Raw genomic sequence first — 16846 nt, forward strand, 5'->3', positions numbered from 1 at the left:
GTGTGGCCAGCAGGAGCAAGGCTGCTGTGCCAACGCTGATCTGCCCTCAGCTCTGCACAAAGACATTGCTGCTGCAGCTCCAGAGAAGGCAACAAAATGGGTATCTCTGCAGAAAACTTTCCTGGGAGATCCCTTAGTTCCTTTAAATACACCAAGAGTGCCGCCCCCCATTGACACAGTCTTTGGCCACAGGGAAGGTGGTGAGAAATGGCATGAACAATGACATTTACCTGTGGACAATACGAAAAAACTAAAAGAAAGGAAAGAAATCTCAAAAATGAACCCAACAAGAAGTATCAAAAACTAGTTTTATTGCAAGTGATTTGCAGAAATTCTCCAGTTTAGTGTTCCTGAAAGCACCCAGTCATCAGTCTCCCCACTGCAGCCTTGAGCTCCTGGTTCCTCAGGCTGTAGATGAGGGGGTTCACAGCTGGAGGCACAACCGAGTACAGAACTGACATTGACAGATCCAGGAATGGGGAGGACATGGAGAGAGGCTTCAGGTGAACAAATATGGCACTACTGAGGAACAGGGAGAGCACGGCCAGGTGAGGGAGGCAGGTGGAAAAGGCTTTGTGCCATCCCTGCTCAGACGGGATCCTCAGTACGGCTCTCAAGATCTGCATGTAGGAGAAAACAATGAACACAAAACAGCCAAATAGCAAGCAGGCACTCACTGCAATTAGCCCATTTTCCCTGAGGTAGGATTTGGAGCAGGAGAGCTTGAGGATCTGGGGCACCTCACAGAAAAACTGGCCCATGGCATTGCCATGGCACAGGGGCAGGGAAAATGTATTGACTGTGTGCAGCAGTGAATAAAGAAAGGCACTGGCCCAGGCAGCTGCTGCCATGTGGGCACAAGCTCTGCTGCCCAGGAGGGTCCCGTAGTGCCGGGGTTTGCAGATGGACACGTAGCGGTTGTAGCTCATGACGGTCAGGAGGAAATACTCTGCTGAGATGAAGAAGAGAAAGAAAAACACCTGGGCAGCACATCCTGCATAGGAGATGTTCCTGGTGCTCCAGAGGGAATTGTGCATGGCTTTGGGGACAGTGGTGCAGATGGAGCCCAGGTCGCTGAGGGCCAGGTTGAGCAGGAAGAAGAACATGGGCGTGTGCAGGTGGTGGCTGCAGGCTACGGCACTGATGATGAGTCCGTTGCCCAGGAGGGCAGCCAGGGAGATGCCCAGCAAGAGGCAGAAGTGCAGGAGCTGCAGCTGCCGCATGTCTGCCAATGCCAGCAAGAGGAAGTGCCTGATGGAGCTGCTGTTGGACATTTGCAGTGCCTTAGCATGGGGATCTGTAAAAAAAGTAACGATGGAATAGTTGTGTTTGGAGAGGATGTTAAATATCCCAGGACAGCTTGGGGGCACTTTCCCCCCACTGCCTGCCCAGGGCTCTGCTACCTGGAGCTGTCCCTGCCAGCAGCTGCTTCCCTGTGCCCAGGGCTGGGCCCTGCCAGTGCTGCCAGAGCCCAGCCCAGCCCTGGGGGCTCAGCTCTACCCTGCAGACCCCTCCCAGCTCAGGCACTGCCCAGCGGCAGCTCTGGCTCTGCAGGCTCTGATGGCAACAGAGCAACTCTGAGGAGGCTGGAAAAGCAAAACTGATGGAGCTTCTAGAGGGCCCTGTGCTGATTTCTGTCACTTCCTGGTTTATTAACACCTGAGAGAAATTTCTTCTTATTTTTCTCGACCTCAACTGAGAGATAAATATCTATGTGCAATTTCCTATCCAGGCAACCCAGAGCAGTAGATTAAAAAGACAGAATTTTCCAGGAATTTCCCTTTTATGCAGCCCCTGCCTTCCTGTGCTCCCTGTATAATCAACTTGGAAATTATGTGGGTTTAAATGTCCTTCTGGAACCGGTCCTGAACAATGCAGCATCCTCACCACAGAAGGAGAACACTTCCAAGCCTTACCAGCTGTCTCCTCTCACCCAGATCTTGTCCCCCAGTGCTGGGAGCAGCTGCCAGGGCTGGCTGAGAGCTGTCCCTGGCAGGCAGCAGAGTCCCTGCCCCAGCACAGCGCCCTGGGCTGCAGGACCCTGCTCTGCAGGACAGCCCTGGGCACCCCTGGCTGCTCTGCACAAGAGACAGTCAGAGAATGTACTCACAGAGTCTGTAGGCATTGGGGTGTTGCAGCTTTAGGAGATCACTCCAGGAGATGCAGCTGCATTGTCCTGCAGCCAGAGGTTCCTGTGCCAAGGGCTGGCAGTGATTCTGCCCCAGGCACTTAGCACCTTCCCAGCCCTGACTGATTGAAGCTCTCTGTGCCGCTGTGCTGTGCCCAGGCTGGCTGCAGGCAGTGCCCCAGCCCTGCTGGGCTGGCAGAAGAGCTGCTCCTCAAGAGAAATGCGCTTTTGAAGCTCTTCCTGCTTACCAGGAGCTGTCTCTGTGCCAGGAGCCCAGCCCAGCTCATCAGCACAGACACAGCACAAGGACTTTAATGAGCCTCTGGGGCTTTGTGCTCAGACCCTGAACATCAGTTCCTGAGAGGGAGCTGAAGAAACCTCTCCAGAACTCCAAGTCAGAATCCAACTCCAAAGTTTCTTGAAGTTTTAATGGGTCCCATTGAGGGACACGACTGAGAAAGTGTCCCCAGGCCCCAGGCAGAGCAGAGAACTGAACGCAGTGATGACAGGTGGGGACAAAGAGAAGCCAAGTCTTGGTGCCCTGGGCCACAGCAGGGTCTGTGTCACCAAGGGCTGTGAGGAGACACCTTGTCCTGAGGCCCTGGGGCCTCCTGGCACAGCCCCAGCAAGGCTGGGCACTGTCAGCCCCTTGTCCTGCCCTCAGCATCTCCCCCTAACCCACATCCCAGTGGCCTCACGGATCTGCTGGAAGGAGTCCCTGAGGCGTCTTTGTCAGGAATAGCCCTGGAGGCTCCATAATGCTCCCAGGGACTGCAGGTTTTTCAAAGGACTTTGGGTTTGGCTTTTGCCTTGGAGTCTCTGAGAGGTTTGTGCAATCATGGCCTCCAACTATCTGCTGTAATTAGTCCCTGGAGAGGCTTTGTCAGTAACAACACTCAGTGGGGTCATTAATACTTCAGGGTACTTCAGTCATTTCAGGGTATTTGGTGTTTCCCTTTTGTTACAGACTCTGTGAGAGGTTTATGCAATCATGACCCCAATCATCTGCTTTAACAAGTCCCTTGAGAGCTTTGTACTGACACTCCATGGTGCCCATTAATGCCTTGAGATACTCAAGGTTTTTAAGCTACTTGATGGATTTAAGAATACTTTTAGATACTTTTAAGGATTTTCCTTCCCAATCTGAGTTTCTGCGAGGTTTTTGTGCTATCCAGGCCTCCAATTCTCTCCTCCAAGGAGTCCATGAGGATCCTGTGCTGGGTATCTTCCCCCTTTCTGTTTTACAACAAAGATGGAATAGAAAGAATTTTGTAAGACTTTCTAAAAGCATCCAAACAAACATGGGACAATTAACAATCCAACAACAACCACTAAGAGAGTTAAATGTCCTGTTTTAGCTAGTCATCATCCAACCCTTTAGTCCCTTGCATTGGAAGAGTTTATTGAACCAGTCTTTGCTTTCCACCTGAACATTCTTGAACCCTTCCTTCAGTACCTGAATGCTCTTGTGGATTGACTCGTTGTGGCTGGAGAGGTTCATGCAACACATGCCCTCAGAGTCTACACAGCCATGCCCATGTTCCCAGAGTAAAAACTCTATCGCTGTTCTACAAAGTGGCATGTCTGATGGTCTCTGTGTCTGAGAGCAGGCCACTCAATGTGGGGGAGGTAGCATTGGTTTGCTTACTTAACAGGCACCCAAGATGGTCTAATTGTCCTAAAGCTTTAGCTGCAGCCACCCAAGGTAGTCCTCATTGGGGGTGCTACCATTCGATACCTGGATTAAAGCTTTCAAAGCCATCTCTTTGATATCATCCAAAACTTTTCTGGGGATAACTGCTGCTTGATCATCTGGTAGGCTTTGTTGTCCTTCTCCAGCTAGATGGTTGATTGTCAATTTTGCCCTTGCCTCATTATTAGCATAGTCTGCTATTAAGTGATTTCGTAAACACTTCCATCCCCCTTCCCACAGGGTGTATTCTGTAGGTGACAACAACATGGTCATAATATATTTTAAATCATAGGGGATTAAGACGTACTGTAGACATGGCCCTCATTAGGCCATTAAAACAAGTTAAGTCCTTCCTGTGGTCTTTAGCTGCCCTACACATATCCTTGATTTCCCCATGAACCATTGGCTGATACCTGAGATTCTGCCCTTTTCTTTCCTATGGGGCCAACGAGGAGTTTCGAGGCTATTTGCAAGTCTCCTGCCTTAGCTGCTTCTTTCTGGATCCTTTCCTAGAAATCTTCTGGGGTTGAGGGGCAAGGTGGATCTGGGGAATCCAAACTGTCTTCTGGGGAGGAAAAATAACTTGGAGCAGAACCATTTGGATTAGAAATAGTGTGACAATAGAACCCCATGATCAAAGATACTAAGCCCAAATATTTGGGCTTAGTATCTTTGATCATGGGGTTATATTGTTGCCAGAGGGTGAGGCAAAGGGCACGGCCATTTTGGCAGGTGTTGGGGAGGAATGGCCTTGATTTGGGACGGCAGACTTCTGGGGTGGAGTTCTGGAGGCATGGCCCAGGGTGAAGTTGGAATGATTGACAGTGGGGCATGACTCGCAGCTGTGGGGTTGGAGTCTGGAGGTACATTCAGGGCAGCAGAGAAGGTTGTGGTAGCCCAGAAGTGGAGGAGCCAAGATGGAGGGAGGATGGTCAGGCTCTGGGGCATCTGGAAAATTTTTAATGATCCAGCTCATGATTGATTTTAATTTGTTCTTTGAAGATATTTGGTCATGATCAGTGAGAATTAACTTAAAGCATCCATATACACACCTTTCTACTTTGGACATCCGGCTGCCCATTTTTCTTTTTCTCCCCCTTAGGTGGAACAGCCACCAAACACCCCAGATCTATTATGGGATGTGGGTTCATACTGTGAAAACACAGCGGCAAAATGGGCAATAAATGTCTTGCATTTCCCCAAAACCACCTGCAATCCTATGCAATCCATTGTTGTCCCTACTGATCCTGGGCAAGGTCCCTCGAAGCAATGATGAATCAGCCAGGCCTGGCACAATCCAAAATCCCAGGGAGCACTGGCCTATCCATCAGCTAACGCCAGCTGACATGATTCAATGTCAGGGTCCCTGTTTGGGCGCCAAAATTCGCAATGAGGGTGGCTGTGACAAACCTTTCTGGTTCCCCAACATCCGGGCAAGGGTGGTGAAAATGAAAAGGAGCAGATGCTGGGAAAGATGAAACAGGAAAGCCTTATAAATATGATTGCCTGGCCAAAGATTTTGAGAATATGGAAACTATAGGTGAGATTAAAATGAAAGCAAGCTTTGAGACAACAAGCCTTAGTTACTGAACAAATGAAAAACAATGGTATGGTCTGCTGAAAGTAATCTTCTTTTGATGAAACAATACCCTCTGCTTGCAGACAGGTCCAAGGGTCAGAGCAGACCCTGCTAGCTCAGCAGAAGGGGTCCAAAGAGTAGCTTTTAGGGTTTAAAATGTAACACAGTATGATAATGTAATGATTCTTATAGGCTGTATGTAAATGCTAAGAGATTTGTATCTTGTACTAGATTGGTTAGTGAAAATTAGAATATGCAGCACAGAAGAAGATTTATTGTATAGTAATGGGAACTCCCCTCCTCTCTCGGGCATCCATTTTTGGCACCTCTTTCAATCTCTTCTTCTGGACCTGCTCTGAGCTGTGGCTGGCAGCTCCAAACAAGGCTCCTGCACCCACACCCTTTGCAATAAACCGCAAGTTCCAAGACTTGGCTTCAGAGATCTCTCGTCTCCGTCCGTCGCAACTGTCCTATCCCCAGACGCTCCTACAAGCAGGATCAATGGAGTTGCCCAAAAAGAACTTTATTAACAGGGTGAAAAACAATAAACATGGAGAAGTTGAGCACAGTACGAGGGGTGGGATTCAAAGACCTGAGATAAAGGCAAAGCAACAATATATACACCTGAGAGTAGAACACTCTAGAACAATAACTATAGAGGAGAAATAAGTAACCAGTAGGGGAGGAGAACTTGGACAACTTAGCATAACAACACTACAGGCTTATGGGGGAACTCTCAAGCTCACCCTAAGTTAAACTAATGATTCCCAGGGCTTGAAACTCACACCCAGTTCTTCTGAGGTAAAATCTGACTGACTCTGAGTTACAGCTGGGCCAACTACCACAGTGCTGCTTTGTTCTGGTCCCTTGGGACTATGTGACCCAAAAGGGCCACAATGGTGTCCTTGATTTCATGAGGTTCCACAGTGTCACATTGGTCCTTTGGATCCATGGTGCTCTGCAGTGTCACAATGGCCCCTTCATTTCACAAGGCTCCCAATGTCACATTGGGCTCCATAGGAAGGAAACCACAGAGCCCCCATGTTTCAGGAGCTGATGAACAGCAACCACCAGAGGTCAGGGCAAGCCTGACCTGTCTGTCCTGGCAGATTTGCTTGGAGCAACCCTTGGATATTTGAAATTATGAATGTGGAGTCCTAATTTAAAACATTTCTGCCTGGAGAAGAGGGATGGGGTTTTTTTCATAAAAAGAAAAGCACAGAGCCCTTTCCAGTGTTTGGAAAACAGGTGAGTGCTGCCCCTCAGAAGTCAAAGACCAGCCAGACCTGTCTGTCCTGGCAGCTTTTGTCTGGCAGCAATCCTTGGATACACAGAAATTTTGAGGTGGAATCCTAATTTTAGCCATGGATGCCTGGAAAAAATGGACAGTTCTTTTCCATAAAAAGAAAAGCCCAGAGCCCCAGTGTTTCAGGGGCAGATGGGAGTGGCCTTCCACATTCCAAGGTCAGTCAGACCTGTCAGGTGACCCCTGGGAGGCCAAGGCAGCCACACCTATTTCATGCTCCCTTGGTTCCACAGGGCCCTGCAGGGTCACAATGGCTCCTTGCTTCCATGAGGTCTTGCAGTGCCACAATGGTTCTCTTGCTTCCATGATGCCCTCAGGTGTCATAAGGGCCCCTTGATAACACAAGTCCTTAAGGATCTTAATGGTCTCCATGGTTGCACATGGCCTCACAGTGTCACAATGGTCTATTGGTTCCATGAAGCCTTGCTGTGTCCAATGCCCCCCCCTCCCCACCAATGGTTCCACAATTTCCCATAGTGTCACAATGGCCCCTTCCTTCCATGAGGCCTCACAGAGTCACAATGGTCTCCATGATTCCATGGGGCCTTGCAATGCTGCAATGCTCTCCATGGATCCATGGTGCCCTGCAGGATCACAACGGCCCTTTGGCTCCACGAGGTCCTGAAATGCAGCAATGGCCTCTTGGTTCCACAAATCCCTGCTGCTTCACACTGGCCCCTTGGGACCATGCAGCTCAACAGAGCCACAAAGACGTTCTTGGTTCCACCAGGCCCCACAGTGTTAGAGTCGCCCCTTGGATCCATGGTACCCTGCAGGGTCTCACTGTTCCCCTTGGTTCCACAAGTTCCTACAGTGTAACAGGTTTCACAAGGGCCTGTAGTATTACCATGGCCCACTGGTTCCACAATGCTCCCCAGTGCCACAATGGTCTCCATAGGAAGGAAACAAGTGAGCCCCAGTTGTGCAGGGGCAGATGAGAGGCAGTCACCAGAAGCCAAGTCTAGCCAGGTTTGGCTGTATGGGCAGATTTTGTCTGGGAGTAACCCCTGGATATAGGGAATTTTAGACATGGAATCCCAATTTTGGCCATGGGCACCTAGACAAGAAAGACAGTTCTTTCCCATTGGAATAAAAGCTCAGAGCCCCAGTGCTTCACAGTCAGATGGGAAGTGGCCCTTGACATGTCAAATTCAGTGGGACCTGTCAGACAGCCTCCAGGAGGCCAAACCAGGCAGAGCTGTTCCATGTTCCCTTGATTTCATGGAGCCCCATATGTCACAATAGTCTCATTATTCCACAAGGTCTCGCAATGTCAAAATGGCTTCTTTGTTTCATGAACCCCAACAGAGTCACAAGGGTCCATTGGATCCATGTGGCCCCGCTGTGTCACAATGGCTCCTTTTATATATGAGTCCCACAGTTTCATCGTTGACCCTTCCTTCCATAGGGCCCATGACTTGCACAACAGTACCCTTGATTCTTTGAGGTCCTGTAGTGTCACCGTGGTGTCCTTGGACCTGCATTGTCACAACTGACCCCTGGTTCCATGAGGTTCCGTAGTGTCTCCCTGGTCGCTGTCCGAGGCTGGAAGAGATCAATGTCCCGAGACACCTTGGGATGCTCGGAATGCCCATGTGGGGCCAGAGCCAGGTCAGGCCTTGGTTTGTGGTGGGACAGAGCCCCGCCCCCAGTCCTGGCCTAGCAGAGCTGTCAATCACACAGCAGGGACAGTGCTAACCTAGCTCTGATTGGTTAAGCTGTCAATCAATCACACACTAGCAGCTGGTGCTACCCTGACTCTGATTGGACAAGCAACTGGCAGTCCCACCCCAGGGGCGGGCCCATGAAGGCCCAGGGGGTTAAAAGCCAGAGCATGAGGCCAACCCATGGCTTGGATTCTGCTTTCTCTTGGGGTTCCTCTGTTAGCGATGCTGGAACCTGAGCAGATGGTACCTATGTGTGTGTCTTCCTATGGATCTTCTGTCTTTCCGTTGTTCTCTGTTTCTTCTTCTTCTAATACTACTTAACTGGAAAATTTTTGGGTAACTTAACATCTTAAGGGATAAAGGCTTTTAGATTTAATTTGCTAAGTAATTGAAGTTAATGCTGTGATAAGGGTTTCATATTGAGGTGGATGTTGCATTAAACCCTTTGCCAAAGTTCCTTGACTTTGTCCTTCTTTTGCCAGTAAAATTTTGTGTCATTTTGACCTCTTAGCTCACTTGGTTAGAGCATGGTGCTGGTATCACTGAGGCTGTGGGTTCAATCCCTGTGTAGGCCATTCACTTAAGAGCTGGACTTCATGATCCTTGTGGGTTCCTTCCTACCAAGAATATTCTTGGCATTTGGCCATGTTGAGAATAACTGCCTGGTGTTTCTCCTATGCACCAAACTCAAGTGAAGGAACCTTTGATTACCCCCAGCATTTCAGTGTTGTGGAGTGCTCCTGCCCTGCAGGCTCACAACAGCCTCTTGTTCCCATGAGGCTCCACAAGTGCCACACTGGCCCCTTGGTTCCATGGGCCCCAACAGTGCCACAATGATTCCCTTGGTTCCACAACTTCCCACAGTGTCCCACTGGCCCCTTGGTTCCATGAGGATCTCGAGTGTCACACAGGTTTATGACATTTGTCCTTGCTGCCCCTCACATCCCAGTGCCCCACAAACAGCCCTGAGCCACCTGTGAGGGACAGGCCCTGCTGGCCCAGGCTGGGCTCAGGGCTTGGCCTTTCTGCTTCCCCCAGCCAGCCCAGGCCTTGCTCAGCATTGTAGTTCTCTGCTCAGAGCCTTTGGCTCCCTGCAATCCTGGCCTCAAGGATCTGCTCTCAGCAGTCCCTGGGGAGCCTTTGGCACTCCCTGCCCTCAGTGGGGCCCAGTGCTGCTCCAAGGGACTTGGAGTTTTGCTTCTGACTCCTTGAGCATCTTCTTCAACCTTCTCTCAGTGCCTGAGGGTCCTGGACTCAGCCCCAAATCCACCGTGGAGATCATTAACATAAAGAAAGCTTTGAGGGCTCTTTGTCTTCCTTCCGTGGCCTTCAAGTGCCCAGGGCTTGTGCAGCTGATTGGAGTCAGTTTGGGATTCTTGTAAGGAGGGAATTTAAAGTGCACCTCATGACTTCTCTTCTTTAATGAAGTGTGTATTATTTAAATTTCCAGTCCAGAGAAGAGCTGACAGAAGCATTCCCCAGGTGACCTTGATGCTGAATGTCTCCTTAAGAGGTCTGGGCATGGAGAAGAATGAGCCCCTTGAGGGCTGACCCTGTTTGGACAAGCTGCTCCTCACCCCCAGCCTCACCATGTCTGACATGGCCCACCTGGCACTGACATCCCTGTGCCCTGCAGCAGAACCTTGCCCCCTCAGGTCTGTAGCTCCATGCCCCAGCCCATTGCACCATGTCCCACCTGCTCTCCTCAGGGCTCTACCTGCACACAGGCCCAGGAGAAGTTTTCCTGTTGGGAAGGAAAGAATGGAAAAGCCTGAGCTGGTTTCCTAAACAACAAACCCCACTCAGGAACCACCTGCTCAGTCCAGGCTGCCTGGAATGGTGTCACCTTTCCCCAAGGGACAATGTGAGCAGAAATGATCTCTGGGAGCAGAATGCTCTGAGTCTTGTGGCTGAATTCTCTGTCCTTGTCCTTTCCCTGGATCTCTGTTGCAGATGGAAGCTGCTGGGACCATCCTCACTTTTAACCTCTCTCTTGAATGCAAACAGATGTTCCCAGCTGTATTAAGCAGGACTTGTCAAAGCTTCTACAAAACTTTTGTGTTCCTCTTGGAATGATAGGGCCATTTTGGCACTGAGGGGGCGATGTGGAAGCAAGGAGTCAGTTGTGATCCTGGGGTCCCATGGAACCAAGGGGCCATGGTGACACAGCAGGGCCACGTGGATCCAGTGGTCCATTGTGACATTGTGGATCCAAGGAGACAATGGAGACACCCCCAGAACCTCATGAACCAAGGAGTCCATGGTGACCCAGAGGGGCTGCATGGAGCTAATGGTCCATGGTGACACTGCCCATCCAAGGAGGCCATTGTGACACTGTGGAAGCTCATGGAGCGAGGGAGGCCATTGTGACACTGAAGAACTTCATGACACCAAATATCCATGGTGACACAGCAGGGCATTATGGCAACCAAGGAACCGCTGTTGGCAGTAGGGAAACTCATGGAACCAGGGGCCCTTGTGGAACTGCAGAACTAATGGAGCTGCTGGACCTTGTCCACTGGCCCTGCACAGCTCCTTGGGAGGCACAGCAGGAGCAGCAGCCTGGGAGCCTCGGGAATGCCCCTCTGGGATCCATGGCACACACTGCCAGGGGCTGGAATTCCAGTTCCCAGCCAGGAAAAGATGTTCCTGCCCTGAAAGGAAAAGCTTTTAAGAAGGAACCAAAAGCCAAGTGGAGCAAGATCTTAGAGTGAAATTTCACTGCCCACTTTAATAACTTCACCCATGGTTGTTGTAGCTCCAGGATGGGGAATTAAATCAGGGCAAGGTCTTAGGTGAGAGCTGCCATGGTAATGGGAAACACTGAGAGAGAAACAGAGCAGGGAAAGAGAGGCAGGAGAGGAAGGAGGGCACAAACACAATCAGCTGCGAAGGTGGCACTCTGAAAAACAAACTGGAACTGACAGAAAATGAATGGGACAAAAATCAATATTCTGAAAGTTTTTTTTACTATCAAAATACATCCCACCCACCCAGCCCCAGACAATTCCCAAGCCACGCCCTTAAATTTGGATCCCACCTCTCCCAATCTCCTTCCAATCCCATCTCACCCTGGAGGCTGTGGAACTGAGTAATTTTGGCATTGGACTGAGTTTTTTATAAGGTGGGAACAAGCCAATTTGAGGTGGGACTGAGCCCTTTTGAGGTAAGATTGAGTTGTTTTCAGTGGGATTGAGACATTTTGAGGTGACAGATCAATCCATTATGACTTTTGGAGTACAAAGAGGTGGAGAACACTTCCTGAAATCCTCCAAGAACCCACTAATCCCCCAGAATATCTCTTTAAACAATAAATTCCATCTGACATACCTGTTATAGGGTGGGACTTCATACATCTTTAATAAATAACTTTCCTTTAATCCTATTTCAGGTCTTTTTAAGCAATAAAGACAAATCAGAAGAAAATTAGGGCCAAACCAAAAGGATAACCAGCCAGGTGTCCTCCCAACATGGATCACAGGTAATGTGGATCACCAGGGATCTGACCAACATGGATCCTTCTGTGGGACATGGAGCTGGAGAAGTGCATAAAGCTCTTCCTGCAGTCGGAACATTTGCAAGGCTTCCCTTACTGGTGCATCCGTTGGTGTCTGGTCGAGTGAGAGATGCCGATGAAGTTCTTCCCACACTGGGGACACTCGTAGGGCCTCTCCCCAGTGTGGATGCACCAGTGGGTGATGAGGGTGGAGTTGTGCTTGAATCCCTTCCCGCAGTCAGGGCAGAGGAAGGGCCTCTCATCCGTGTGAATGCGCTCATGCAGGAGGAGATTGGAGCTGGTCTGAAGCCTCTTCCCACACTGGGGACACTCGTAGGGCCTCTCCCCAGTGTCGATGCGCCGGTGCCTGATTAGGTTGCACTGGAAGCTCTTCACACAGTCGGGGCAGTGGAAGGGCCTCTCCTCTGTGTGAATCCGGTGGTGCTGGAGGAAATCGGAGCTGGTCTGAAACCTCTTCTGAGACTGGGGACACTTGTAGGGCTTCTCTCCAGTATGGACACGTTGGTGCGTGATGAGGTGGGTGCTGCAGCTGAAGCCCTTCCCACATTCTCCACACTCATAAGGACATTCACCAGTGTGGATCATCTGGTGGCTGATCAGGGTGCTGCTCCGTCTGAATTTCTTCCCACACTCCAAGCACTTCTGGGGCTTCTCCCCATTATGAAGCTGCTCATGGACCACCAGCTCTGTGCTCTGGCTGAAGGTCTGTCCACCTTCCTGGCTCAGAGTGGGTCTTTCCTCCTCAGAGCTCCCTGGGCTGGGTTTGCAGCCCCTGCTCCTGCAGGATCTCTGGGGATTTTCCTCCCCAGTGGAATTCTGCACTGTGGAGTCCCGCAAAACAGCCTCTTCCACGAGGTTCTTCCATGGAGATTCTTCCTCCCTGATCTCCATCCTCAGCCCCTTGTCTAGGGGAGGAAGGACAAGGAGAGGATGGGATTTGCCTCCGTGCCAGAGAGAAGGGGAAGGAGATTCCCTCAGATCATTCCTGGCAGGATGGGGTTGGCAGTAGGGCTGTCCTGCAACCAGGGGCTGTGCTGGGCTGGGAGATGGAGCAGGAGAGAGGGGGAAAGAGGCACTGACTTCCTCCTCACCTGCCTGGGTGTCCCAGGGCTCCTTCCTGTTCCTCGCAGCCTCCTCTTGCATCTGATCAAGGTTTGGGAATGGGAAATCCTGTTTTGGGAGAATACCAAGGGATGAGCACATTGAGATTTGTACTGGTTTGAAGGCAAACCTGGGAAAGGGTCTAAACCAGAATTACAATTTAAGAGGAAAATGAAGATAATGGCAATGATACAGAAACACTGCCTTAAACTGACAGAGTCAGGATCCAACCTGACACCCTGGTGGTCAGGGTGGTGGCAGCAGTCCTATTAAATGGTGTCTGCAGTCCTGTGGGAGAGATGAATGTGATTCTGTCGAAGCAGTGATCCTGTAGAAGGGTCTGGTCTTCCTCTGGAGGTCCAGTGGTGGTTCTGGAGCTCTTGTCCTCTGGGAATCCAGTAGGCAAGCTGCTCCTGGTGTTGAAAGCCTCAGCTTATATCCAGGTAGGAATGCTTGGATCCTCCCCCTGGGTGGAGCATCCCACAATGGGAGGATGGAATTTTATCAGTCCTGCAGTGACACTCAATGGTCCATTAGCACAAGATATCTCCCCTGGAGGGCATTATCAGGGGTGAGTCATGGAAGAGATAAAGAATACTGCCCTGCCTGTTTATAGCAGTTGATGAAGATGGGGATTGAAAACATGCATTTGGTTACATCTTGCATGGCAACCTGAAACAGTGGGGTAATCCCTGCTTGGTGGGGGTGAACACCACCCCCCTTACCCAAACTGGCTCAGGTGTAAAACCCCCACCCTGGGAAGGCCCCACACACAGGGTACAATTTCCCACTTGTCCTGCCCAGGGGAGGTCTCTGTCCCTGTCATTCCCCTGCTCTCCCCCTTTTCTCTTTCTTTCCCTCTCTCTCTCTACCTCACATTTACTGTTCAATAAAATCCACCTTGGATTTGGTCTCATTAGCACCTTAATTGGGGCATAGGAATCTCTCTTAGGATTTTCTTAACCAGACTGTGACATTATTTTGCCGCAGTGAGTTCAGGGCACTGTTCTCTGACCCCAAGTGCCTTTGACAGCATCATGGTTCCCTCCTCTGAGGAGGCTGTGGTTCTTTCTGGAGGAACACTTGTAAACTTGGATGCAGCTTCCTCTGAGCAACTTATGGGAGAACTGATGAAGAAAATGGCTGTTGTGGGTGGCCAGTGAAAAAGAAAATATTTTATTATCCTTCCTTGAAAAGTCTGTTAAAACCACGGGAGGAAAGGGAGCAAATGTTACCAGCAAGACTGATAAGGTTCATTCTCCCCACGATGAGGACCACAAGGCTGCTGAAAGTCCCACAAGCAGCCCAGCTGAAGCAGCAAAATTCCCAAACAACTCCTGAATTCCCAGGCTTGGGTTCTGTGCCAAATGTGAGAATCATTTTTCTCTTCATCCCTGTCACCTTTGTGATAGCTACACAGAACTTGCCTTTCATTTTAATAATCTGTATTGGGCCAAATTTCCACTTTTCTTTAATCAGAACCTGCCAGCAGCTGAGCTGGAGTTGTGCAGGAACCAATGAAACTTGGAATTGCCACAGAGTTGCTTGGATTGTTAGTTTATTAATGTTTGGGATTTGTTTGCACTTTCATCACAAGTTATTTGTGGGAAGAGCAAATATTCTTAAAAGTGATTTATGCAGAGTTAGGTTTGATTTCAGCCAAGTTTATTTTGCCCAGCGCTCATGGGATACTCAAGGGGTCTCTATGCCTCTTGCCTTGGGGGATGCTTGGGAGGAGCTTGGGAGGGTTGTCCCTGTCACCCCAGGCCATTCCCCAGGGGGTCTCCATCATTCTCACCCCGGGGAATGCCAGGGGGGTCTCCCTCCCTCTCACCCCTCTGCCAGGGGATGCTCGGGACAGTCTCTGTCCCTCTCAGCCCAGGGGATGCTCGGGGGTCTCTGTCCCCTCGCCCTGGGGGATACCTGGGGGGTCTCCGTCCCTCTGGCCTCAGGGAATGCCTGTGCAGGGCTGGGGACCAGGGGCTCTGTGTCCCTCCCACCACTGAAGGTGCTCGGGGCTGGGGGGGCTCTCCGACCTTCTCACACCTGGGGAGGTCGAGGGGGTCCCCCTCCCTCTCAGCCCTGGTGTGACCCGACCCAAACATCATCAGGGTCAGAGGGACAGAGACACCCCCAAAGCCCCAGAAGGGCTGAACCTGGGATTTGGTTTGGGGCTGAGGATTTTTGAAGGGGTTGGAATTGGGGCTGGGGTTGGAGTTGGGGCTGAGATTGGATTAGAGCTTGGATGGGGGTTAAGGCTAGACATGGGATTACCTTTAGGGCTGGGGTTGGGATTGGGTCTGGGGATAGATGAGTTTGGGACTGGGATGAGAATAAATACAGAACTGTGAGTGTGTCTAAACATGGAGTGAGACTGAGACCAGGATTGGGGTCATGTTTGGGATTGAGCTCATCCAGGGTGGGACAGAGTCACAGTGGGAAGGTTTGGGGAAAATGCTGGTTTGGGGAAAAACAAGGTGTGAATGCCTTGAGTTGGGAATTCCTCTGATCCACGTCCATTTCCAGAAGACACCTGATGTCCAAAACTCAAGAGTGAACAAAAAAAAGCCACCAGGAGTTTCCCATTTCCAGTCTCATCCCTCTTGGGTTATGGTTGGTCCCCCGTCTCAGGGCTGGTGGGGATTCCATGGGCCCTGGAGATCCCTCCTCTCCAGGGTCCTGCTTTTGGATTCTGGGAGGTTCTGGGGTCCCAAGGTCCCCCTCTCCAGCCTCCCCTCAATCCAGCCACTTGGGATTCCCCCTTCTTTCCACCACCCTGTGCTGGTTTAGGGCAAATTTGGTTGAAACCCTCCAAATTTGGTTGAAATTCCCAAAACCTCTAGAATGCCGATTCAGCAGCCCCACCCTCAGCCAGTCTGGGAAAATATTTCTGGGGAGAAAAGTCTAAAAAAACTTTATTTTACAGGCAAAGCATTCACCAGCACAAAAATTGAACAATATTAAGCAATAAAACTTCCTGCTGCTCCAAAATAGATGACAAACTCCGAAAGTCCCTCCTTGGTTTGTAGCTCTATGCACTCAGCGTCTTCTCAGTGCCTTATCAGTGGCTTATCAGTCGCTTATCAGTTTATTATCAGTCTCTTATCAGTCTGTCCCGTGCTGGAAATGCCTAGGCCCAGGCTTATCCCGGTGGACCTCAGGGAAGAGCTGCTGGTGGTATTCTGGTTGTTCAGTCCAGAGCAGGTTTAAACAGCTCCAAAGAAAAAGAAAAATCAAAGTCCAGGGAACTTCTCTGCCTCAGAGACCTAAAAACTGATTAAAAGCAAAGGAGAGCTCTATCCTGCTGTCTGTCCATCCAGAAGCCAGAATGTGGAGAAGTGAGTGCAGTTTCTGAAAACAAACTGCAGTTTCTTCCTCCTCCTCCTCACTCTCAGAACCAGCCTTAAAGGTGCAGAACTCATTTCTGGGGTAAACGGACCATTGGGGGTACGAGCATCATGAAGTCACCCCAGGACATGCCCCTCTCAGGGTCAGAGGGTCCCGTCTCCGGGATGCTGGGGATCACCCCAGGGCCTCATCTCCGGGATGCTGGGGATCCCCCAGCTCCGGTATCGCCCCTTCCCCTCTCCCCGCCCCGGGGGTCCCCCGTTCCACAGCCCCGGCTCTCACGGGGATCCCCAAAACCAATGTCCCGCCCTGTCAATACCGGGCCATCCCCACGTGGACCCCCCGGGACCCTCCCGAGGGGCGATCGCGGCTCCTCTGTCCCCAAAAAAGCTCCTCTTAGGGAGCCCAGAGATATCCAGGGCTCGAGTCTGGGATCTGCCGGCTCCGAACACTCTCCAACACATCCTACTGGAGACCCCTGGCTGGAGTTATTTGGGAATTTAGCTA

The 16846-nt window shown here is 50.6% G+C and overlaps 1 protein-coding gene across 1 annotated transcript; it reads right to left on the reverse strand.

The window, feature by feature from the left end:
- Positions 1 to 341: 341 nt before the first annotated feature.
- LOC128942820 (olfactory receptor 14A16-like) lies at positions 342 to 1274 on the reverse strand. Its single transcript, XM_054285471.1, has one exon. The coding sequence runs from the start codon at positions 1272 to 1274 to the stop codon at positions 342 to 344; it is 933 nt and encodes a 310-aa protein (XP_054141446.1).
- Between the last annotated feature and the right edge of the window lie 15572 nt (positions 1275 to 16846).

Source organism: Melozone crissalis, unplaced genomic scaffold, assembly GCF_028551555.1.
Source record: "Melozone crissalis strain CALT ecotype California unplaced genomic scaffold, PUWL_Pcris_2 ptg000043l_1, whole genome shotgun sequence".
NCBI classification, from domain to species: domain Eukaryota; kingdom Metazoa; phylum Chordata; class Aves; order Passeriformes; family Passerellidae; genus Melozone; species Melozone crissalis.